This window comes from Amblyomma mixtum, chromosome 3 (genome assembly GCF_055824585.1).
Source record: "Amblyomma mixtum isolate Tamu chromosome 3, ASM5582458v1, whole genome shotgun sequence".
Classification (NCBI taxonomy): Eukaryota; Metazoa; Arthropoda; class Arachnida; order Ixodida; family Ixodidae; genus Amblyomma; species Amblyomma mixtum.
Genome location: NC_143014.1, coordinates 33,020,092 through 33,045,755, shown reverse-complemented (window position 1 = coordinate 33,045,755; position 25,664 = coordinate 33,020,092). Strand labels below are relative to the sequence as shown.

Below are 25,664 nucleotides of genomic sequence, written 5' to 3'. Positions count from 1 at the left end.
AGCCGGCTACGTCACTCCCCCCTTATTCCTCTGACGAGCGTTTTGCCACGGGCGGCGCTGCTCCGCTGAGGCGACGGTGGCGCCACACAACGGCCGCCCGGTCCCTATAGCGTGACAGGCAGTGGCAGATGAAAGGGGATAGTCCCCTTCCTGCATCGTAACGCTACCAGGTTCATGAATACGCCGGAAGGGGGCCCTTTGACGGGGAGAAGCCGCTTCGTTCCTGGATCCGACTGTTGCGACCCGATGCCAAAGCGACTGCGTGGCCGTTGTCGTTCGTGGAAGCATCAAAAAGAAAGGCTAACGCTCATGTGACAGCATCGGCCTCGGAATGTCGTCGCGGAGTGAAGGAAGGTTATCTACAGAAGAAATAGAGGACATGGTTGACGCATATGTAACCATGAAGAACGAGCGTCTGGCGGCGCAGTTCTACGCTTCCAAGCACCCGGGGCGCCGGCTTCCAGCAGACATCGTTTGTGAGGATGAACAAATTTGCTTCTACAAGCTCTGTGGAGTGAACTAAAGCCCAAAGCATACGTTCCAGACGAATAGTTCGAAATCGGCGTGCATGCATTCGTAAGAGCGAAGCCGGAAGTCAGCATTCGGCAAATAGCCCACTGACATAGTGTGGGAAGTCCTTGTCAAGAACTGTATGTATCCGTTTCATGTGAGACGGCACCAGGATCTGAGTGCGACTGACTTTGAAGGAATCAGGATTTCTGTAACTGAGCCCTGATTCAGTTATACAGAGATCCTGGCTTTTTACACATGCGCTGTCAATAAGTTTGTCGTGAGCACCTAAAGGGTGCTCCATCTAGTCCGCCAGCATCGGGTGATGGCTCAGTTATCGAGTGATTTAGTTATTTTGCCTCCAGCGGAACAAGTACCTTGAACAGAAAATAAAATATTAATCCTCTTGGAGCTGTGCCCAAACCGCGGTTCGCAATAATTATTCCCACAAAGGGCTTCAAGCTCAAGGTTGTTCCGTGCAGAGTATGGTCAAGACAGATAATACATCTTAAGCGCTTGTGCGCAGTTCAGCGAATAAAAAGCTTTGCCGCTGCGAAATCAGCTGTCCACGTCGCGCACTGAGCGGTTGAAAATGACGTGAGCCTTTCTTTTTGGCGCTCCAACAGACGACAACGACCACGCAGTAGTCCTGAGGTCGCATGACAGCGCGCACTGGGCTCCGACGCAGCGGCAGTCCGAGAAGCCGCGGAGCGAAGCGAAACTGGCAGCGACATCGCCGGTCCACCCGTCTGGGCCTCAGGTGACGTCTGTAGTGTGATGCAAGGCGCAGGGCAGAGCGATGGACGTCAGAGGCGCCCATTGCCGCTGAGGTATACGGTGTCAGCTAGACTGACTTTTTCTCGCCACGTAACGCGCGCTAAAAATTTGTTCATTACTTTTTTTTTCTTGGCTAGACTGTTGAGAGGACGATCTCCAAATCTGGAAATACAACATCCCCCGGAAATAAAATTAAGAAAAGCTGACGTAGTTAATTAGCGAACTAATTAAAGAATTCTGCCTCTTACCTAGCGCCCGCCATTTCCCCCAATAAAGGCCTGCAGGGCTGAAAAAAATCTAAAGCAAATTACCTTTCTTTTTTTTTTTAATTTCGGACCTAAAAAAAACGGCCGCCCAGGTAGCACCGAACATTAGAATAGTGTTATAAAAATGTTATGTAAGTTGGAGTAATGTTACATGTTGCATTGTAACTTTACATTAACATTAAAATTAACATAAAACGTTATAAATTATACGGGAAACGTTACTTTCACGTTCTAAACAAACATTGTTTTAATATAATCTTCTGAATTTTATTATAATGTTAGAGTCGCAGCTACAAAACAACATTTCAAATATATTTCGAGCATGGATTTCCAGACATTTTTTCACTGTTCTTAGAGTAAAGATGTTTTTCAACTAACAGTACCTTGTAACCACATATCTTAGATAGTACTCGCCATAGATTACATGAAGAGCCCCATTATTCTGTCACAAAACTTTAGTTATTACCCATTCCCCACTATCACTCATGGGACATCCCGCAGTAGCGAGTATATAAGCTCGACGGCATGATATCCGTTTGGAGGTGAGTGAATATGAGTTGCATGTTGTGCTGAGTGGAAAAGGTGTCGCTCTTGTCGTTGGTTCTTGCAAAGTGTTGTAAGTTGAGTGCCGTCACCACTGGCAGGCCTGCATGCTTGTACGGGGCTGCTTTCATTTTCCAGAAAGTTCCATTTATGTTGTTTACATGTTTCACGAATATTTGGGGAAGGTTATTCGAACATTTATATGTAACATTACAAAAACATTAGAAAAAAAGGACATTAAGTACATTGAAATTACATTTGAGCATAACAAAAATGTAGCATTATCGCAATGTTTCGGTACTACCTGGGCGGTATTAGGGTGTTTTATTAAACTTGCGCAAAGGATTCAAAAAAGAAAAAACAATGGCAATCCACAGTTGGGCGAAACCAACGACACATTGTTTGCCGTCATCGGAGAATAGTTTGGAAGAATTTTTTTGTTTCTAGTTTTTTTTTAGTAAGTCCTAACAAGATTACGTTTGCCTCAACGCGTGCGTTCTACGCTTCTCGCTAATGGGAGTCAGAATTTTGCAGCATTTCAAAAGTATTTCAAGGTAATTTGGCTTCGAATGACTCATAAAAAGCATAGCTTAAACTTCCACGGCGTTTAGCTCAACCATAGCGCCTTTAATTAAACGAAAGTTTCGCGAAATGATATAGTCGTGCTTTGTCCTTCTATATGTACTCCAAAATGCGCCAGGAAAGCCCCTTAATCCCAGAAATAAGAAGATTGTGTAGATATCTCGGCAAGCTAGTGCCGCCTGCGTCATCGGTTCCAGCAAGCGTTGCACAAAAGATCAACTTTCGCCTTAAAACAATTTAAATTTTGTAGTGAGCACGAATACCAATGGCAACTTGCGAGTCGAAACGGTTAGTTATATAGTTGTGTCTTCTTTATTGCTATTAAAATAAATTTTAACAAAGGCCGCCGAGTTACTCCCCACAAGTACAGAGGATCTATTACAGCAGAATTTATGCATGAAGGAAGGCATATAGCTGTACGTAAAAAAATATAGTTCTGCATTTTCGCTATATCCGACAGTAAACAGTTCTGTTTTCAAATGCAGTCAAAACGCGCCAATGGCAAAAAAAAACAAAAACAAAACAAAAAACGTTATCGTTCTTCGCATGCGTTTCCACCTCAAAATATTCGCTGTGGCTTAGCTTGGTTAAGCCCGGTAATTGCGAAAGCAATATCCGTACCTACGCCATGGTTCAGCTGGTAGTGTAGCTGGTGGTGGTGCTTGTGGTTAGACTTGTGGTGATGCATCGGTTATACAATCCAATTCAATCCAATGTAATGTAATTTAATCTAATCTAATCTACTGTAATCTAATCCAATCTAATCTAACCTAATCCAATCTAATCTAAGGACGCCGGTGGTGGCACCGCCACTACTCGCAGACGGCGCGAGATGGTCGCCCAGCTCTTCGGCGTGACGTCACACAGAGGTCATGCGAAAGGTCAATGGTGGCACCGCCGCGTCACGGCAAAGGCTTGAAAGTGCAAGTAGTAAAGCTTTCGCTTTAAAAACTGGACGCGGAGATTCGCTATTATTTCCGAGGAAATGTATGACGAGGCGGCACATATGCGTGCATGGCTCCGTCGAAACCAAAGGCGCAACATGCATCAACACAGCGAACTTTTGCCCGCGAAAGGACTCCCACGTACTGTACGAGCAAATATTAAGGCGAAATCCTTTAATGCTTCATCGTCGTCGACAGAAGGTTGTCAGCAGAGGTGTCACGTTTTTCTAGTCAGACCAGAAAAAAAAATCTTTTGTGCTCGATGGGATTCGAGCCGCCATCCTTCCGCTCCGCAGCCGAGCGAGCTAATGGCTACGCTATACTTCCTTTTTTTTCTTTATTGCATGGAAGAACTTCCGTAGAAAGGAGGAAAACTTCAGTCAGACTGGTTCGCGTCACAAGTTACCGGGCTGCTTAATAGGAGCCCGCCATAGCCCTACCTCAACACTGCATCTCTATCCAAACATCAAAATTCAGGGAGGCACACACATTCATCTAGACACGGCAGCCAGCTTGGAGGTTCTTCGCGTGCAGCATATACACTCCTCACCAAAGCACACTGTTCACGAAACACAGATTTGGACGATCTTGGTGGCTTGGCATGTCTGTCCATCATACGGCTTTTCCAAAGACTGAATAGTCCCATCAACATAAACAGATCATAAGGCACAACAGAGTTTTTGTCAACAGGCAGAAATCTAATAGTGTATGGTGTAATTCCAATGTCCTTCTTAAGAGTTCGTTGTAGTATGTCCCAAAAGAACATGGCATCACGGCACAGGATGAAGCAATGATCAATTGTCTCAGGCACGTTACACAGACGGCAATTCACATTCCAGGGTACAAACATCCCCTTGTCACAAAGAAATGTCTTGACAGGCAGCGTCGCTGTGTGTAGTTTAAAAAAGAACGTTTTAGCGGCTGCCTGAATGCACATCCGCCTAACACGCTTTAGAACACTGATGTCCAAAGACCCCAGATAAGGCTGCCGATACAATGGTGTAGGGAAGAAAGACTCAGTGAGAGCCTGGGTCATCTGTTTTCTCGAGAGGCTATACAGGTAATCTAAAGAGAAGCGCACAGTGAGGAAATTGAAAGTGTCAGCAACCTCCTTAAGGAATCCCCACTACGCTATACTTCCTGCCAACGCATGTGTAGTTCTCCTTGTCTAGGACGCTGGAGTGTGTGTGCAGAAAGGTCGAATCAGAAGGATGCCTCCCGAACGCCCTCCAGTGTCTCCAGTATTTAAGATTCACAAACAATTGTGTACTTAACACCTTAACCACACATCAGTGACACAAGCAGCAACATCGCGCTAAAGGCTTTCGCCTCACCGCACTTTAGGTCAACAAAGTGCCCCCTTGAATTTTTTTTTTTTGTCGCGTGAGCTCCACTACAAAAATACAAAACGACAAAGGCGAGGTTTCCGGCCACAGGGCAAAACAAAAGTGCGTGCAACGGCGATGGTGGGGTAGTTAAAAAACGCTACGCACCTCGATCTCGATTGGATATGAGGGCATGGAAAGAGCCACAGGCTTCGTAGGCATACTCAAAGGAAAGCTAAATGATATTAGCATTCAGGGCATTCGGCATAGTCAGCTTACTGACTTGTAGGCCAGGACGGAAGAGTGGAAGACGGCAGAGAAAGTAAACGACAACCACATGCATCGAATGTAAAGATGGTGAATCCAATTTAGGCAATACTGGCTTAAACCACAGTTTCGGAGTGGAATCAGTTATGCACTAGTTAACGATCTTGTGCGGGGCCACTCCTTGTGGGGACAGTGACTTGAACGATTCCCCTTCGTTTGGTAGTTATGGGGTCACCCGCGAGCAGCCGGCCGGGAAGGCGCGCTTCCGTGCGAGCTATGCGCGGGCGTTCTCGTGTCCCCAACCCGTGGCGCAAAGTCACAGCCACGGCGGGTTCGGACGAAGTAGGCAACGAACAGAGTACGCTAGGAAACCGTTTATTTACCTAGCGCAAGGCAAAGCACACTGCGGAAGAATGTTCTATCCGATAATAGATGGTTCAGCAGCTTACCAGGTCGTCGTCGACCGGCGTTGAATAATCCGGGAGGACGCGGGCAGGACGGGGTCGGCAGGGCAGAGCGGCAGTAGCACCGCGGCGAGAAGAGAGGGCGAGTCCCTCGTTCCCGCGCGAACTTCGCCTTTTAACCCCTACGACATTACCTCCCTCTTGAGCAACTTGTTGCAATCAAGAGGGGTCGTTCACCCGTCCCTAAGACGCCAGAGCGTAGGCGTGACGTCACGTCCGAGCTGAGGGTGAGGAGAGTTGCCGGGTGCCCTCCTCTCCCCATTCTCTGCGGCGGGCGCTCTCGTCTCGTGACTCGGCGCGGGGTGGCGAGGGATATCTGTATATCCCACATAGTACAGTTTACGGAAACGGAGTCATGCGCCTGGAAAAGCTTTTTATTTGAAGACGTTCGAGCTTCGTTTAATACAATGGAATTCGAGACGATCACTTCAGTGCAGGATAGAGTTTGTCGACAGACTTTGGCATGTAGGAACATCATAACCTTAAAACGCTGTATACGCAAGAGACGAGAGCGTTATTGGCATAGAGTTAATATAACCAACTCTAGAGGGAAAGCTGGCCATTGAGCCCATGCATACCAGTGGGCAACGCATGAACGCCGCCATGATCCAGCGGTTTGTTCATGTTGCCAGCTGTTTAGACACTCTCTAAATCTGGACAAAGAACAGAGTTGGAACCTCGCAATGTAGACCGTGGGAAGATGGCGGTATGCAGAGTAGCTATCGACTACTCTAAACTGCTGTAAACAACGGGAAAATCGCCGCGTTTAGACCATTTCCAATTGTATGCAGTGTCGCATACCGACTGCAGTTTCATGTAGGTGGCTTGTGTGTACTGAATTGTTATTTGAAGGCAAGTACCGCGATTGTGACGCGCTTGGAGTGTATTTCGTCCGTAGAGCGCGCGGGATTTTGCATGTCCTCTGTTGCCGAGTGCAAATACACGTCGGAAATTTGCTTTGGCCCCTAAAGGACGAACACAATTCGCAAAGGAAACGTATGCCCAAGGTAAATGGAGCAACTGTTCTGCCTGGTTTTTTTATGTTCAGCGTTTTGTTATATTAAATGTCGAAGGTTTGTTGAACTACCGCGGGCCTCTCGCATTTTTTTTTTATCCTTCGCCGAGCAAGACTGCGCCGTGTCTTTACTCGCGCGGCACGAGCTCATAATGGTTTTTTTTCGTACGCAGCAACGCCCAGAGCTTCATCACGAACGACTGAAACAAGATGGAGGCAGAAATATATGAAACAGCATGTACCGCTCGAGAAACTTCCGTTCGATGTGTAGCATTGTGCACACTAAATTGTGGGTGCTTGGTTGGTTGTTGTGGTGCTTTTGTGTTTTGTGCTTTTGCTTCTAATGTATGACACTACTTTTTTTCTGAGATTTTTTGTATTCCTCTGTTTGGCTTAAAAACCTATTTATGAGAAGCTAGTGCCGCTAGTGCTTTATACGCACGGGATACGAAAGTGTCCTGCGATTACATGTATGCTGTCTTGTTTTCATGCCGATTTCCTGTCACTGCCTCTGTTCGGAGCGATAATGAGCTGTGTCACATGCTTGAGCTGAGGATCATTAGTGTGCCTCTTCTCCGTCTAATAAACAGTTTGTAGAGTGCGCATGTGTTGTCCTTCTTCTTGTGCCGTTGTCGTTGCGGGGCCGTTCATTTCAACAGTGTTACCTTTAATACCGCGTGCATTAGTGCTGAAAAACGTAATAAAAATGCATTTAAGCAAGAACACCTACATCCTTTATAAGTAGCACCGATTTGTACTCTGTCAAGCAGATTGAGGCAATGGCGTTAAGAAAGCCGAATACCGTGAAAAAGTAAACGGCAGCAAGGTTGATTCGCTTCGTGTCATCGGCCTTTAAAGAGAAATTCCGAGAACGGGAGATTTTCGTTCACACCCTTTGCAGTACACATTTGTCGCGAACTGTGCATATGTACCACTTCCCACGTTTACTCACAAAATGATGCGAAATGTCCGATTCTTTTGGAGCTTTTGACATGCATCAACGCACGAAGGTGGCATCGCGGTGCACGAAAGCGCGAGTGACTCCTGGTCGTATGCAGCTCCTTGCATTAAGTGCCTTGATCCCATAGCTTAAGCAACTTGAAATCAGATTCGAAAGCAGAAGTTTAAAACCGAAACTCCGAGAGCGTTTTCTCAGTTTACTCGTGAACATGTTCACAATCGTCCGATATTAAAAGAAATGACCGCTATCAGTATGCTAAAGATTACAAAACGTATTTAAAACATTGAAAATACGCGTATGAGTGACATAAAATTATTTTCTCTGCCGCAGTTTTCCGAATTTAAGTTCAACTTCACCCATCCTTGACTTCGCGAGAAAAAACTGTGCTGGTCACATTAATGTGCTGTAAGATGGCGTCCAAGATGGCGACTTACATGCGTGGACCGCTTTGCTGGCTCAGCTTTACCCGCCTGGTTATTGGGCTAATGCGCAATGCCACTGTCCTCTCAACGTCCACTGTGTAATAACCTGAACCCGCTCCGGCTTGAAGCTCAGCCTAAACTAACCGGCCAGTTAAAAGAGCCTTTTCACATCAAGATACTGATATTTACATTCGATGAGGTCTATCATCTTAAAACACGTAAATAATAACTTTTATCGGCAGTCAGTGGTAGTATAAAAGTCATTAAAAGAAGATAAAGTGACAGATTTTGCCTAACTTCTATTAACGTGCGAAAGCAGGATTGCATGAACGATAACGACGACGATGAAGACAGACAATTATCTGTGTCTTCGCGCCGCAGATGTAAGCTGATGAAGACGACGAAGTGCAATGCCCAGCGCAAGAGTGCGTTGCAGTTTAACACAAGCCCGCGGAGTTTAAAAAATACCACGTGACAGCGCGCTCCGTGCGCCCGGGATGCGCCGCGATTGCAGCGCTCTCATCCGTGCTTCGTAAAAAACATCACCCGCTTCGCGCCTTTCGTGCTGCCCAAGACAGGGCTTCGCGTTGTGCTCGGTTCCAAGATAAGCGCTAGTGGGTTCGGGCGGCAGTTGAAAGAAAGCGCGGGTCCTGTTTTTCAGAGTAATTCACACGACGTTATCAAGCTTGTTATATGCGTCTTTGCTTGTTGGGATCTTGATCCCAAATTCGAACTCATGAGATTGCCATCGTTCCTCCGCATGCATTCTGCTAACGTGAGGGCGCAATTATCGCCGCAGAAACGGGAGCCGCACTTTCTTTCAACTGCCGCCCGAACCCACCGGCGCTTATCTTGGAACCAAGCACAACGCGAAGCTCTGTCTTGGGCAGCACGAAAGGCGCGAAGCGAGTGATGTTTTTTTTTTTTTTTTTACAAAGCGAGAGCGCGGATGACAGCGCTGTAATCACGGCGCATCCGGGCGCACGGAGCGCGCTGTCACGTGGTATTTTTTAAACTCCGCGGGCTTTCGTTTTTCCCGAATAAAAATGGCCACGCTAGGTCTATCTCGTTGGAAATGCCTGGGTTGGACGATATTTGTGGAGCTCCACAACTTTCCTAATGACGCCTGAACGTTTCAAGCTATATTTAAAAAGTTTATTTATTTCGACTAATTGTTGCAATAGGACGAGCGAACTTCATCCACGCAATTTCAGTTCTGAAGAAAGCTTAGGTTTTTTTAAATTTTGGTCCAAGTTAGCTGGGACACCATGTATATTTTTTTTTTAAGTGATGTTTGTTTGTTGCCTCCGGGCATAAAAGGATATGTAACGATGGATGACGAGGATGCTTAAATAAGTGAAAAAAAGTTTCGCTGATATATAATTAAGTCGAGGAGTGAACGATGATGTGGTCCCTGCGTCCAAGCGGTATATGAATCAGGAATGTTCGGCGAGAGGCCAGCTGCCGCCAGCTGTTCGCGCCGCCGCGGGTTCGACTCACAGTCGCGGCAATATTTGTTTGATTTATTTTATTTATTTATTTACTTCTCTTGGCACAAGCCCACAAACATCGCAAGATGCGTGGCAAACTGACAAACATCGCGAGATCTTGCTCAGAGTTTATCCGTCGAAATATTGCTATGACACTTATTTAATAACTGACCAAGATTAACGGCACCTAAGCAATAAAATAACACTATAACTTTCATCTTGGGTCGGATTGAATATTTCATTTTGCTGGCATTAGCGAGACCTAGAGATTACACGAAACTGAGGACATACGTATATTAACGTTGAATGTGATTAAAACTGAGCTAACCAAAGCAATGCTTATTTCTGAGGTGATGCCAATATGCCAACTAAAATGTAACAGCGTGCACTCTGTTCTAAGTCGAATCACAAACGGTAACTCTTTTAACGCACCGTAACAAGTAATGGCAACTGAACGAAATATGGTCTGCATCGAGCTCTTATTTTTACAGCTTGAAACAATAACATTCAACACTTTTTTCTTGATATTGGCGCAGCTTCTTCTCCTCTGTCATGTTGGGGTCGGCGCGCTTGAAAAGACGGGCCATGTCTTCGGTGTACATGCGCACGCTTTCGTTCGTGCGCTGATTTCGGGAGTGCAGCGCAGCTTCGGCCTTCTCCCGGCGGTCAGCGTTGGGGAACGTAGCCAGGAGACTCCGGCAAAACGTCTCCCAGGTGGGAAGTGTAGCCTCGTGGTTTTCAAACCACGTCCGAGCAGACTCTTCCAGGGCAAAGTAGACGTTATTCAGCTTGCGCTCGTCGCACCAGCCGTTGTAGCGTGCGACCCGCTCGAACGTCTCCAGCCAGTCCTCAGCGTCTTCGAACACGTCACCGTGAAAAGATGGCGGTGTTCGCGGTGGGTGGCAAAGGATCGGCGCCAGGGGCCTGGTGTCAGCGGCCATGGCAGTTGGACTCGACGGTAGAGGCTGGATCGGCGGCTGGGTCCTGGTGTCAGTGGCCATGTCAGTTGGACTCGGCGGTCGAGGCTGCGTCGTCCTTGTTGGCGGGGGAAGGGGCCCAAATTCAGGCGACTCTCCGCGGAGACGGCGGCTGGGTCGCTGGTGAACCGGTGTGAGGTCCGTAGTGACGCTGTACGGAGTTTGCAGGTCGGGAAGCGTACCCAGCACTGCTCCACCAACATGACAGAGGAGAAGAAGCTGCGCCATCTCATGCGTGGGGTTAAGCAGGAGCTGTTCGCGGGCCTCGTGCGCAGCCCACCCCGCACGGTGGCGGAATTTCTAACCGAGGCGACCACGATGGAGACGACGCTGCAACAACGGGCCCGCCAGTACAACCGGGACATCAACTGCATGGTGCCCGAAGGCTTTTCGTCGTGTCTCGGCGGCAGTGTAGACACCTTGCGTGAACTAATTCGCTCCGTTGTCCGGGAGGAACTGCAACGGATCCATCTGCCTCAGGTTGCACCTGCGCCGCTGGCAGCGCTCTCCGAAGTTGTCAGGGACGAGGTGCGACAGGCTGCGCAGGCACCTCCTGTCCCCGAAGCGCCATCCCGGTTCGATGACCGACCCACGTACGCATCTGTTGTACGTCGCACGACAGGCTACGGTCCCATTACCCCAACGCCTGGCGTGAGCAACATCGGCACATGTCACGCAAGCGTGCCTGGCTACGGTGTGACCCCGTCGACCTCCGTGAGTAACATCGCCACGTATTCTGCAACCGCATCTGCTACAGCTGGGCCACGCCCTCGCAAGTCGGATTTGTGGCGTACACCGGACCGCAGGCCTCTCTGCTACCACTGTGGGGAGCCTGGTCACCTCTACCGCGCCTGTCCGTACCGCCAAGTGGGCCTTCGCGGTTTCCATCCCGACGCACCCTGCCCTCAGAACGGCGAACGACCGCATGAGATTGCACAGCATCTCTGGGCACGCCAGAACCCTGCCTACTCTGGAAGGCGCGAGTCCCGTTCCCCTTCGCCTCTCCGTTATCGCTCTTCCAGCCCTGGCCGCCAGAGTAGCTCTGCTGGCCGCCGCTCGCCGAGTACGCGTCGGGAAAACTAACACCAGCGACCTCTGGAGGCAAGGCCGCTGACATCGGGACGTGTCAAGATCCTCCATCGCGGAACCCTCGAGCCGACGATACCCGGACAGAGAGAGGCAGTGACAGTATCAGATACGCTGCATCCGATTTGCGTGTGACAATTGATGGCACTGACATTACCGCGCTGCTCGATACCGGTGCTGATTACTCTGTTATGAGCCGTGCCTTCACTGGAGAACTTAAGAAGGTTCTGACACCGTGGACGGGGACCCCCATTCGCACCGCTGGTGGCCACCTAATTTCCCCTGTGGGCAAGTGCACGGCTAGAGTTGGGATTAGTGGTTTTACGTACGTTGGTGAATTTGTCGTACTCCCCGAGTGTTCCAGAGACTTGATTCTGGGGATCGACTTCCTGCAGTCGAACGGCGCTGTGATTGACTTTCAGGAGGCACGTGTCACGTTCTCGACCAAACAGGCCGTGGCGCGCTTTGACTCCCGCGATCCCTGCAGCAACGCTCTGCGCATTGTCGAGAACGACGTCACGGTGCCGCCGCGGTGCAGTGTTCTGGTGCTCGTGCGGAACGACCTCTTTCATGACTACGAGGGCCTAGCGGACAGCCATAGTCCACTGCTGCTTAAGCGGGGACTTGCCGTTGCAAGAGGTCTCGTCCAACTACGTGACGGCCGCACCCACGTCCTCCTGACTAACTTTGCCAATGAATATCAGCACCTGGCCAAAGGCATGGCTATTGCCTTCCTCCACGACGTTGCTGAGGTTCCAGGTTTGTGCACCGTGGGAGGACCCTCTCCGGAGTATGCTGGCCCACATCACGTTCTTCAGTCAGTCAGAATAAATCCTGCCTTGCCGTCGGTTCAGAGGGATCTTCTGTCGGCCCTCTTGGCAGAATTTGCGGACTGTTTCGCTACGTGCTCGAAGGTCGGCCGAACTCCACTCGCCAAGCATCGTATCAACACTGACGAGACTACGCGACCCGTCTGCCAGCGCCCATATCGTGTTTCCCCGGTGGAGAGAGAAGCCATTCAGAATCAGGTTGCCGAGATGCTTGCAGACGATGTCATTCAGCCGTCCACCAGTCCGTGGGCATCGCCTGTGGTTCTTGTCAAAAAGAAGGACAATACTCTGCGTTTCTGCGTGGACTACAGGAAACTTAACAGCGTGACCAAAAATGACGTTTACCCGCTGCCCAGGATAGATGACGCGCTCGACCGATTGCGGAACGCCAGATACTTCTCGTCATTGGATCTTAAAAGCGGGTACTGGCAAATCGAAGTGGACGAGAGAGACCGGGAGAAGACGGCTTTCGTGACGCCTGACGGCCTCTATGAGTTTAAAGTGCTACCATTTGGTCTGTGCTCAGCACCGGCCACTTTCCAACGCATGATGGACACTGTCCTCTCCGGCTTGAAATGGCAGTCCTGCCTGGTGTACCTGGACGATGTCGTTATATTTTCGCCCACCTTTGACCAACACTTGGAGCGGTTGCGCATTGTGCTACAAGCGCTCAAATCCGCGCAACTCACCATCAAAGCCGAGAAATGCCATTTTGGCTTTGAGGAACTTCGCTTTCTTGGTCACGTTGTCAGCGCACAAGGTGTTCGCCCGGACCCTGACAAGACTGCTGCCGTCTCAGGTTTTCCACGCCCAACTGACAAGAAGGCCGTTCGCCGGTTTTTAGGCCTGTGCTCCTATAGGCGCTTTATTCAAGATTTCTCGAAAATCGCGGAACCGCTGAACGCACTGACCCGTGACGACACGCCCTTCCTGTGGGGGACCGACGAAGAGGCTGCATTTGTCGAGCTTCGCAGCCGTCTGCAAAGCACTCCGATACTCGGCCATTTCGACGAGCATGCTGCCACGGACATCCACACAGACGCCAGCAATGTTGGCCTTGGTGCAGTACTGATCCAGTGGCAAGACGGTGCAGAACGGGTCATCAGTTATGCTAGTCGGACACTTACGCGCTCCGAGACCAATTATTCTACGACGGAGAAAGAATGTCTTGCAGTGATATGGGCCATCTGCAAGTTCCGACCGTACCTCTACGGACGACCCTTCCGTGTGGTAAGCGACCACCACTCCTTATGCTGGCTGGCGAGCCTCAAAGACCCCTCAGGACGCTTGGCTAGATGGAGCTTACGCTTGCAAGAATACGACTTGACAGTAGTTTACAAGTCTGGCCGCAAGCATCAGGATGAGGATTGTCTGTCGCGCGCGCCTATCCCAATCAATACCGAAGAAACCACCGATGATTTTCCTTTCCTGGGCTCTGTTAGTACCACCCAAATGGCGCAGCTTCAGAGGGCGGACACGGAGTTGGCGCCGCTCATCGATTACCTCGAAGGCAGTGAAGCTCCCATTCCGCGTGTTTTTCTTCGAGGGCTTCACACCTTCACTTTACGGTCTGGTGTTCTCTACAAGCGCAACTTTGCCAACAGCGAAGAAGTGTTCCTACTTGTCGTACCATCACAGCTGCGGTCTGAGATCTTGAGTGCCTGTCATGATGCACCATCCGCCGGCCACCTTGGAGTCAGCCGTACACTCGCGCGGATTAGACAAAAGTATTATTGGCCCAGGTTACTCCCATCGGTGCGGGCCTACGTCAAAACATGCCGTGAATGCCAACGTCGGAAGACTCCTCCATTGAAACCGGCCGGATTTCTTCACCCCGTCGATCCACCGAAGACCCCTTTCCATCAAGTGGGCATGGACCTCCTTGGCCCATTTCCGAAGTCTTCGTCTGGAAAGCGTTGGATAGTCGTTGCGACTGACTACCTCACACGGTACGCTGAGACCACGTCTCTTGCCAAAGGCACTGCTGCTGAAGTGGCGCAGTTCTTCGTCCACAACATTGTCTTGCATCATGGAGCACCCGCCGTTGTTGTTACTGACCGGGGAACTGCTTTCACGGCCCGCTTAACCCAGTCCGTGATGACTCTGACGCACACGAGCCACCGACGTGCTACGGCGTATCACCCGCAGACAAACGGGTTGGTAGAGCGACTCAACCGCACACTAGCCGACATGCTATCAATGTACGTTGACGTCGAGCATCGAACTTGGGACGCCATTCTGCCGTACGTAACGTTTGCGTACAACACCGCCCTGCAGGAAACAACCCGACTGACCCCCTTTCAGCTTGTCTTCGGTCGCCAGGTGACCACTCCGTTGGATGCTATGTTGCCCGTCGACCCTTACTGCGACTCTGACGCTGACATCGACGTAGATACCTTCGTTCAGCGTGCTGAGGAAGCGCGTCAACTGGCCCGCCTGCGCATCCACCGTCAACAGGAGGCTGCCGCCACTAAGTACAACTGTGGACGCCGTTTCGTCAGTTATGCTCCCGGCGACCTTGTGTGGATTTGGATACCTGTTCGTCGCCGCGGGCTCTCTGAAAAGCTGCTGCGCCGATACTTCGGCCCTTACGAAGTAGTGCGCCGCATCAGTGATGTGACTTATGCAGTTGCTCCCGCCCCGACAGCTTGTTCATCGCGCCGGTCGCACCGAACTGAAGTCGTACACGTTGTTCGCATGAAGCCTTACCACGACCGGCTACCTGACTGAACTGCGGTCCACTGCAGCTGTGTTCTACCCTTTCGCTGACTTTTCACTCCCAGCCGCATCGTGTCGATGCTGCAGAAGAGGGGGGCAGTGATACACATGGGCGTCCGGAGGGGGGGGCAAGGGGGGGCGGCTGCAGCCCCCTGGAAAATCACTCACTCGAACCGTGAGTGATGGCCGCACGCCAGGGGCGGTGGTGCGCTCAGCCAAAAGGGTAAAAGCAGCCCCGCTTCGACGCTTGGTCACATCTGCGAAATGCCGCGTCCGGGCGCGCGTCGTGCCGCCGTTTTCAAACCACGCCACCGCCAGCTCTGCTGAAGGACGACCTGTTGCAGACATGCAGCGGCACCGGCGAGCATGTGTTTCGAGATGGGTGTCTGTTTCTTTGATCTCTAGAGAGATAGCGACACGGAGGCAGACAGTGCACAGGGCACAGGTCGCTCGCTATAATCATGATACGTTCGTACGCCGGCCACCGATGAATTCTTGAGGGGGGAAGGACAAATCAGCCGTGTCCACCCCCGCTTTGTCGGGCTGCTCAGGGGCAAGCGGGCGACGAGTTGGCGCCGCCGCCGCGCGCTGTCTCCTCCGATCCACGGGAGAGCTCGGTGCGGTAGAAGCGCCGCTTTCAGAACCTTCGGCAAAGGGGATTAGCTGCTTTTGTTCACGGCGACGCAGTCTCCAGAGGCGCCCCCACACCAGCGTTCCTTGCGTCTTCTCCGAAAACCAGCGCCTTTGGTCAACGCAGCCCGATGGCGCCTGCCTGGCTCGCCTGTCACCTCTGGCTGGGCCTCAAATCACAACAGCGCCCATGTACTGTGCGTGTCAGTGCATGGTAAAGAGACCCAGGTGGTCGACATTATCCGAAACTCTGTACTACTCCGTCCCTCATAGCCTGAGTCGTTTTGGGGCTCTGAACCCCATAAAAGCACAAAAACAAATTTTCCGGCCGAATTAGTTGCGGGTGTCCCTTCTCCTCGGAAGTCGCGCGGCGTTCCTTACACCCCAAAAGTGATTGTGGCAAGTAAGCCCTTGCACGTGTGCGCGCCTCTGTGTTTGTGCTTCGGTGTTTTTAGTGGCGGGTTGTCAACGAAGGTGAGAACAACCAAGACAGCGGACGAGAAAACGACGAGCGGCGAGCAGTGTGTGTGCGGTTGCTCGACTGTGCGGATGCGCGAGCAAGATGGAGCGAGGTGTATGAAGCTGCGAGCGTGCATTTATCTTGTAAATAAGTTTTCGTTGTATATATAGTCATCTTTTGTTTTCAACGTACTCGTTCAACCATTTTTCCAATCAATATATATGATGACTGTGCACTGAGAGCGTGTAATGAAGCACAGAAATGAATTTATCACCCGTGTAACTACGCAATTCGCCCAGAAAAATCCGAGGCGCCTACAGTTGCTGTTCAAGGAAGACTGACTGAGTGACTGTAGTTGCGTGTTTGTGAACATATTGCGCTGTGTGCTGGTCATCAATTCGGGTGAGTCGAGAACCCGTATGCAGTAAGACTGAGCACTTCGAGTATTGATAGTATCTTTTTGCATTTTTATTAATTTTAATTATAAACTCCAATGTATCTCTACAATCCGCGCTTTAATTTGCTGCTTGTAATTTTCTTTCATGTGTGTATTTTACTTATTTTTTATTTATATATAAATAAATAAATTTACTCCGCAAATAGTGCCTTTTCGCTACGAATATACCCCCCCCCCCCCCCTCCGGCGCCAACAACCAATGGGCCCCCCCCTGCAAAAAATTCTGCGGACGCCCTTGCTTGCAATTAGAGATTTGTAGCCGGTTGTTTTGTTAGTAATAGCCATATCAGCTTTTATAACTTCGAAAACGCGATTACGCTCTACACAGTAGCTCAACAAAATTTGGCTATTATAGTTACGAGCACTGAACTGGTTGCTTTGCCTGCATGCTTTTTGAAAGCTTATGTATTTTGGCGCGATGTAGCCAAAATTTGTTGGGCCAGAGCGCCGAGGGTAAGCGCGTTTTAGAAATTCTGAAAACTGATATGAATATTACTTACGGTGGGCTAGACGCCTCTCAATAATTACGGAGCCTATACGCTTACAGCGGAGCATATAAATTAAAAAGTTAACTATTCAATATTAATTAGTTAACACGCCTGCTAGCTAGCACGTCTGAGCTGTATTTTGACGCAATGCACCGCTGAAAATGTTATGCCAAAAAAAGCGCTCTTTTAACTCAAAGAGAATATTTTTAAAGTCTTAGGTGCAAAGACTTTGTACCTAAGAAAAAGTGCAAAGTGCAAAGTCTTAGGTGAAACACACTGCATATTCGGCGGCACTTTCACGAGCAGAAGGATAAACTCCGCCCATAATACCAATCGATCTATTGAATAAGGCGTACAGAGACACCGGAGGGGCACCTAAGTGGTGCCCATCAGTCTCGGCCTTCTGCGGGTCGATACTTTTCGTTCGCCGAGTGCCGTAGACTGGAACAGCAGTCCCTCACACGGTCCCGTATCCGGGGGACAATAGCCCTCTCGTCAACGAACGGCGGGGCTTCGGGAAGTGGCGAACACAGTTCGGCGCCCGCGTCCGGCGGCAGGCAAAATCAGATCGACCTTCGCAGTGCGGCCAATGCATTCCCCTTTCCTCGTGCCGCCGGTGTCGCGGCGGCGGCTGCCAGACTCGCGCGTGCGGAGGCGGCTTCGATCGGGCGGAAGAATAGCCGAGCAGAAACCGGACGGCGGGCGCCCAGGTTACGCCACACGTCCGCCGCTCACTCTCACCCACATTTTCCACCGCCCGGCCTTGGGGACCCCCTTTCGCGCCGCAGCCAGTGCGGTTTATGGGCCTCGCTAGCGGTAGCCGCTCCGCTGAGCAACCTCGACTGCAGTCAGGAACTCCGATATGGGTCGCTCATCTGAACGGCGGACACGGCGCACCCGCCAAAATATTGCGACTTTTTCTCCCAAGTCCCATCGCGCAATCTTAAATACCTCGATAAGTACACCTCATTTTCCAAACAAATAGTTTGGTTTATGGAGGTTTAACATCCTAAAGCGACTCGGGCTATGAGAGACGCCGTAGTGCAGGGCTCCGGAAATTTCGACCACCTGGGGTTCTTTAACGTGCACTGACAACGCACAGTACACGGGCCTCTAGCATTTCGCCTCCATCGAAATGCGACCGCCGCGGCCGGGATCGAACTTGCGTCTTAGCCCCCTCCTTAGCCGAATCTGCACGGCCGACAAACGAGATGGCGCCACCGGTGCAATCACTGCAGTGTGGGCTTGTTTTGTTTCGTTGCCGCCAGAGACGATGCGAATATTCGACTTTTTTTTTATCGATTCAGCAAAGTACCTCGAACAAATCTAGCACACAACAATGCTGCCGACCAAATGCCATTTCTGTGCAAAATTTGAGCTCGAACAATGCGCCCGTTTAACTGGGAGAAGCATGTGTTCAAATGCAGCACAGTCTGTAGACCTTTCCAATAAGGACTCCTTGGGCGTCGCCACATTGCTCGCTGAGCTGTTTTGTGTGCGCCCCGTGCTAGTGTGGTGGAAGCGGCAGTAGAATCGGTTTGCAACAGCTCAGAGGGGCGCGTTTCGACATCCTCTTCGCCCGATGGAAAGGTCTATACCGTGTACAGTATGGGAACGAAAACGTAATCGCAGGATGAAGCGAACTGAGGACAAACTGAAATTGGCCTGCATCGATAGACTATGGCATTCTAACTTCGAAGAGATCACTCTCAACAAAAGCATTTATAAGCTGGAAAAAACCGAAGAAAAACGAAATACAGGTGTCGCCACCACCGGTCGATTTCGCAAGTAAATTAAGTGCGTCGGGCCAGATTTTTTAGCGCGGATCATAGGCTACGCTACACTGCCATGAACATTTCTAAACGGCGGCAACCAATCCTTGTAGGTGTCGACGTCACATGTTTCATTCTAGTGGCGGGAAAATTCAAACATTCAATTTCCTCAGCCATGATGCCTTGCTGCCGGACAAACGTTAGAAAGAGGCAGATAATTTTTATAAAGAAAAAAAAATTGATGGAGTTGCCCTCAGTGCCCCATTTGCTGGAACAACGCGATCATGGCAGGTGCGGGATAAGGATAAATGGAGGTTATTGGAAGAGGCCTTTCCCCTCTGGTGCACTGCACTCGCTTGATGATGATGACGCTAAGTGCTGACACATGGCAGAACCAATGACTTTTTCTTTGCAGGCGTTTGCGTGTACATGTACTCTTTTTCGACATATGCAACTCTAACATCCGGCCTCGATTCGGCAGCTTCACATTTCGCCACTATAATGCCACTCACGAGCCTTCTGTCTCTATAAGGAACTCGCTAGAGCAAAGATATTTATATTTCATTATGTTCGATATAGGTTTTTTTTTTGTCATGGACGGAACTAACACGAGACCCCCAGACAGGCCAGCAGGCTCCGAAAAAAAGTTGCACGGGACGATCACCAGAAGTGTTTTGCGAATGTCAGCGGCGGCTATGCCCATGACATATGGTTAGAGAAGCTGGAGCGGCTGAGAGGGGAGACGGAGTTCACAGAAGAGGATTTGATAGATTACACTGCAACATGGTATTGCGGGAGATGCATTTTGAGAAACTGTTGACGCGTCGTTTGTACTGTATGGACATTATTCCGCAATTTCGAGGGCCGCTTCGTGGTCCATGCAATATGCCAGCATGTGCTTGCAGCGTAGAATGCGGACGCCCCTGGCTAATTGGCAGTAGTTTAGCTCTGGTTAAACCTGGAGGATTGCGAAAGCAACCAGGAAAGAGAGAGAGAGGCGATGGAGAGCGCGCGGCGACGGCCCCGGCCACCCCGGCACGCTAGCTATGCACCGCTACTGCGCATGCGCAACTCGCGAGCGCGGCGGCGGCGCGCGCGGCACCGCCGCCGCCGCTGGCATGTAACCTTAGTAGGAGCCAAGAGGTGGCGACACAGACTCTCCCCACGTGACAAAACCGGGCGCCCCTCATTGGTCTCCCCGCTCCGCGGCACGCGGCAAGCCGCCGAGAATGGCTCCTCGACCCATTCGCTGCGCGGCAGATCAACCCGCCGCCGCGGCAGGTTTCGCGGCAAGCGGCTTGCCGCGCGCGTTTTGCCGCCTGTGTGTCCGTACCCGCGCAGCGACGGCGCGCCAGCTGTGCGCCGTCCTCGCGCATGCGCAGTATGGCCTTGCGTCAGCTCCGCCAAATTGCTCGGCGACTCGCGTAGTGCGTAGTGTTGCTTTCGCAACAAAAAAGATCGATGTTTCCGCTCTTTGACTTTTGCCTCACGCTCCCGTAACTCCACGTCTTTGCCGGTCCTCTTTGCGCATCCTGCCCGCAGACCTCGGGGTCATCGCGCGTTGCCACCTACGCGCCGGTTCCCATGAGTGACCCCTCTGCGTTCTCGCGCTACCGCGTTAATTCGCCTATCCTGATCATCGCGTGATCTTGCACCTACTTGTATACATTAGCTCCCATATTACTTCTCGCTATCCCTCCTATCTGTGTTTCTCCTACCTATCTTTTCCTCTGCCCATTTTATTTCCGCCGGCCGCACCTGAGGTGTTGCCGCGGCCATCACTCATCTTTTCCTTCCGTTTTTGTTAACTATTTCAACAGTCCTCGGACGGCGCGCGAACTTTGTGCGAGCGACACGCCATCCAGCAAGCGGCGAACGAGAAAGAACGGGGGGGCATTTCGCCGAGATGGCCAGCTAACAGCTCCCGCTGAAAAAACATAAAAAGCAAAAGCGCAAAGGCCCCATCGAGCGCTCGCGGGACCATCAGGGGCTGAATGAGAGACGCGAGCACGTTACACAGCCACGGACGCCCCCATCACGAGGCAGGGTCGTAAAACCAGCGGTCGCCGTTAGCCGTGCCCCTATCGAACTAGACCAGGCTGTAAAAGGGCGCGCTGGTCGAAGGCAACACCAAGCCGACGAGATCTGCGCGAAAAATGTTACAGCTTGCCCGCTCACCCGAGCTTTCGCAGCGCAAGGGGCGAAAGCCCGACCAAGAAACCAGCCGCTAGAACACTCCGTCCCACTCATGCTGTCCAGGCTAAGAAAGCGTTTCAATTTATCTTCCTTAAGTGACAGAGGGAATAAGCGCGCAGGGAGTACCCCATCCTTTTTGAAGTGTCATGTCCGGAAATTTAGAGAGAGAGAAAAAAAGAACCAGCTCAGCAGCTGCTCAGCTTTGTCGAATCACTGTTGCAGTGCTCAGAAATACTGGGCACTATACCACTGTGGATAGCCTATCGTTGTAAAATAATCCAGTGCAAGGCAGGTTGTTTCGCTGCGGAAGTCAATCCCGAAACCATTTTTGGCGCCCACAAACAGCCGAGAGCACATCAGGGCAGAAATGAGCGTCGCGTTACTTGCATATTATTTCATGTTATAAAGAAACAAACAGAAAGTGCTGCCCTGACAAAAAAAAAGATATGCCCAGGCAAGAAGCCAAGAATGCGTTGCATATTGCGCGGTCTTTTTGCGCGCGGTATTGCTTGGCGGCACTCGATTTTCTCAGCAGCTTTTCCTCCGTCACGTATGGATGGATGGATGGATGGATGGATAGGAGCGCCCCCTTTGAAACGGGGCGGTGGCAACCGCCACCATGCTCAGCCGTCATTTTTATTTTTTTATTATTATTTTTTATTTTTTTTTCACGTAGTTTGGTGACGTCACGTCACGTGGTTTGGTGGCTGCCCGGCCGCGCCCAAGGGCTGAACTGAGTGATTGCAATATGCTACGCATAAAAGGGTGACCGCAAGGAAGGCTAATGTTCGTCTGGTCCGGAGGGAGATGGAGCCTTTAAGCGGAAAAAAAAATTGGCTGTGGTTTAGCTTTGGTTAAACCAGGAGTTAGCTACAGCTGGCCGAGTGGAACTCGCTGAGATGAATTGCAAAGCAGTCTTTCGCCGCTCCGTTTGATGATGATGATGTCCTCGGGCTGAATGGCACATACCCACGGCGGGGGATTGGCCGTTTCGCTGGGCGTTCCTTCTTCATCTTCGTCCCTGGACGTGGATTCAGTTACTGCGCAATTTCCTTTCCTCAAATTCATTTTCTTCATTGCGGTCCCTCTTTCTATTCCTTCTTTCACTCCCACTTCCTCCCTTCCTGTACAAACGGATGACGGGTGTCCACCGAGATATGTGAGACAGCTACTGCGCAATTTTCTGTCCTCAAATACAATTTTCATGTTCTTCATTACGCCCCCTCTTTGTCTTTCTTCTTTCACTCCCACTTCCTCCCTTCATGTACGGTGCGGTTCGGGTGTCCACCGAGGTGCGACCACGGCCGAGGTGCAACCACGGCGAAAGTGCGACCATGCTGCATAGGCGAAGCGGCTGGCGTAGTGTAGCTATCGCTACAAAACGCGCGGCAAGCCGCTGGCGGCACAAAGCGCGCTGCAAAAGGAACGGCCATACCGGTGGCGAGGAGTACGCGGGTAAGCGCCGCCACATCTGGAATGCAACTTTAGTAGGAGACAAGAGGCGGCAGCACTGACGCTCTTCACGTGACTAAGTCGGACGCCGCTCATTGGTCTCCCCGCTCCGCGGCGCGCGGAAAGCCGCCGCGGCAGGTTTCGCGGTTCCACCAGTGCGTTCGTACCTTTCTCTGATGGACGGCACGTGCGCGGTGCTCCCTGAGAACAGTCGTCTTCCCCTGCGCGCGAACATTTAACGCGATAGCGTAGAGTGGACGTTCGGAGGAAAAGCCGTGCGCGTCGTTACGCTCATTCAGGTTTGGTCGAGAGGGCTGTGACGTCACACGTTGAACTGCGGAATGAAAACAATTAAAACTAGTTAAATTGTGACTGAGCTCATACCATGACTGAAATGTCAAAGTAAACTAATTACGCTTAAAATAAAATTGGGGAATTAGTTAGAAATCCAACCATGACCCTTGGGTTTCGAGTAAGACACGCTACCCCTGAGGCACGTTCGCTCGACTTGATTAAAGGAAGACTGGGTACCTTGTGGTGCATCACGTACTCTAGTATGCTTACTGATGTATACTAATGGGTGCGTGCAATTAGAGAGAGACGAACACAAAAAAGAAAGTATCATCCGACCATTAATGCTGTCTCGACATACGGAGCTTGAGTGTTCCCCTAATTTTCTTCCATTAATGTAGAGATGCACTCTGGGGGCTTGCACCTATGGGCGTTCGGAAAGCACAACATCCGGATAGCAATTAAGTGCGTGGTTTGGTTTATGCGGGTTTAACGCCCCAAATAGCGACTCAGGCTATAAGGGACGCCGTAGTGAAGGGCTCCGGCAGTTTCCACCATTTGGGGTTCTTTAACGTGCGCTGCCATCGCACAATAACAAATACGTGGGATTTAACGCCCTCAAAACTGCACGCAACTAGCGGCAACGGAGGGCTCAGGATTAATTTCTACCATCCGGGGCTATTTTTGGACCCAGCAGCCGAACGCCAAAGCAACTTAGACAGGTCTTTGTAAACAGGACGCGTAGGCTTCAAAGAAGAGGAACGAGTATACATGGATTACCGCGAGTACGAAGAGCAGTGTAAAGGAACAAGCTCAGTCGGCGGGAATGCATTTCTGCAGCGCCCAGAGTTTCGCAAGTGTATCGGCTTCTCCTGTTTTATCCACAGTAAGCTGGCTACGCACTCCACTAGCTCTTGACACAGTTGAAATCGTGAAAGGTGCCGTCGGCCAGAAGCGCGGCGGCGCCTTCCCTTGGTTTGCGGCAGAGGAGACGCGCCGACCAGCAGCTTCGGCGGTGGTGGACGTACTAATCTCGCTGTTGGGGGAGGACAAAGCCTCCCGTCTCCCCTGCACAGGACGACGGAGACCAAGAGGAAGGAGCCAATCCAGCGTATAATATGGCAGTCCACAGGTAGCCATTACTGCAAACGTCTCTAACCTGGTACAGGACCTCGAACAAGGCCAGCCCGACTACGCCTCCTGCTTTGGGCGGCCACCCAAGGCAGCACGAGCATTCAGCCGATTGGACCGTTCTTAACTGAACAACATTCCCCAGCTGGGGGAATGGGGAATACAAACGCTATAAAACCAGTCGGATGGAGCGCTGTCGGATGTTTATTCCAACTCCTGTAGATGCGTAAATAAACAGTGCAGTCGTTTCGCTGCCCTCCGGCTCACGGTAATCCTTCAACAGGACAACGGGGTGCAGGACCTGCGGACCTGAGCGAGTCGGACACCCAAAGAACACCTCATATCCAACTACTTCGTTAACCATCATCATCATCATCACCAGCCTGACTACGCCCAATGCAGGACAAAGGTCTTTCCATGTCTACCCAATGAACCCTTTCCTGTGCCAGCTACGGCCACCCTATGTAAAAATACTAAAGATGTCTATAACGGCTGCATAGTCACCATAGTCCTCCATAAAGTCGGCAGTAAAATTGCAATACGGAAGGTGTCCCGCATGTTTACAGGAGGCATTCAGAGGCCTGGACTGGGAGCAGTTGGAGATAAAGAGTTAATGAAGAATACCTTAGCAATCTGCGATTCGCTGATGACATTGCCTTGCTAATCAGCAGACAAGGGAATGGAAAGACGTGCTCGTTACGACATAAATGACGGAAGCGAACAGGTACCGAAACCAAGCAGCATATGGATTTTTTTTTTCAATTTTGTAGCTTTTATCAAGGGGAGAATAATAAAAGGAGAAGAAAAAACAACCGCATGCCACCGGTGGGATCCGAACTCACAACATCTGAATTTCGCGTGCAGTGCTCTATTAACTGAGCTACGGCGACGGTTGTCCGTTGTTTTGCTTTGGGAGTATTTATTTGGGAGTATTTGGGAGTATTTAGTTGCCTTGGCGGATGAGTGATAAGTTCCCCCGCCAAGCAACAATAAATAAGCCCAATTTGTGGCCCTTTTGCTTTGTCTACACGACTCTCTGCCCATAGTGACGGGATTTGAAGGCGCAGGCTCCATTCCTAAGCAATGTAGCCCTAGTAAGCCGAGCACCAGGCCGGGCCATAGCTTGTACCCATTTTGAGAAAACCGGTGGGTTCCCGGCCGGTGGCGGGAGTCGAACCCACCACCTCCCGAAGCCGAGGCGGGCGCTCTGTCACGAGGCCACGACTGCGGTATTTATGTGCAGTGTAAGCAAACTTTGAAAGTGTTTACCAGCGCCACCCTCGTCCATAGCGGCGGACGTAGTACGTCCTGTATTACCGCGAGTGCTGTAGGAAAGTGGTCGAACGATGAGGGCGGAAGGCTGTGCGAGAACCCTCTTATGCTACCTATGGCATCAAGACTGCCATATTCAATTAAAATAAAAATAAAAATTAGAAATAAAAAAATCCCCAATGATCCTTGCTTTCGGTGTCATAACGAGCACCTCTTCATTCCTGCTGCACAGTTCATCGAGGGCCTCGAATCTGGCAGTCCTGTTGCCATAGGTAGCATAAGAGGGTCCTCGCAGAGTTTCCGTCCTCATCGTTCGACCACGTTCCTACGTTGGCACT

General features: G+C 50.8%; 2 protein-coding genes across 4 annotated transcripts in view; one reads left to right on the top strand and one right to left on the bottom strand.

Annotated features, from left to right (window-relative positions):
• The window catches only part of Nt5b (5' nucleotidase B), a 92,318-nt gene that overhangs the window by 57,501 nt on the left and 9,153 nt on the right, over nucleotides 1-25,664 (bottom strand). The gene's annotated exons all lie outside the window — the stretch shown is intronic.
• On the top strand, nucleotides 146-7,188 carry LOC149349608 (uncharacterized). 2 transcript variants are annotated; one of them, XR_016290136.1, is made up of 3 exons: nucleotides 146-476; nucleotides 1,137-1,340; nucleotides 6,867-7,188. XR_016290136.1 is itself a non-coding variant. In XM_089578641.1 (3 exons), the coding sequence occupies exons 1-3, from the start codon at nucleotides 332-334 to the stop codon at nucleotides 6,921-6,923; spliced, it is 336 nt and encodes a 111-aa protein (XP_089434767.1). In that variant the 5' UTR covers nucleotides 146-331; the 3' UTR covers nucleotides 6,924-7,188. The 2 variants fall into 2 exon arrangements, 1 of the variants encoding a protein (XP_089434767.1); XM_089578641.1 differs by having other exon boundaries at nucleotides 1,137-1,270.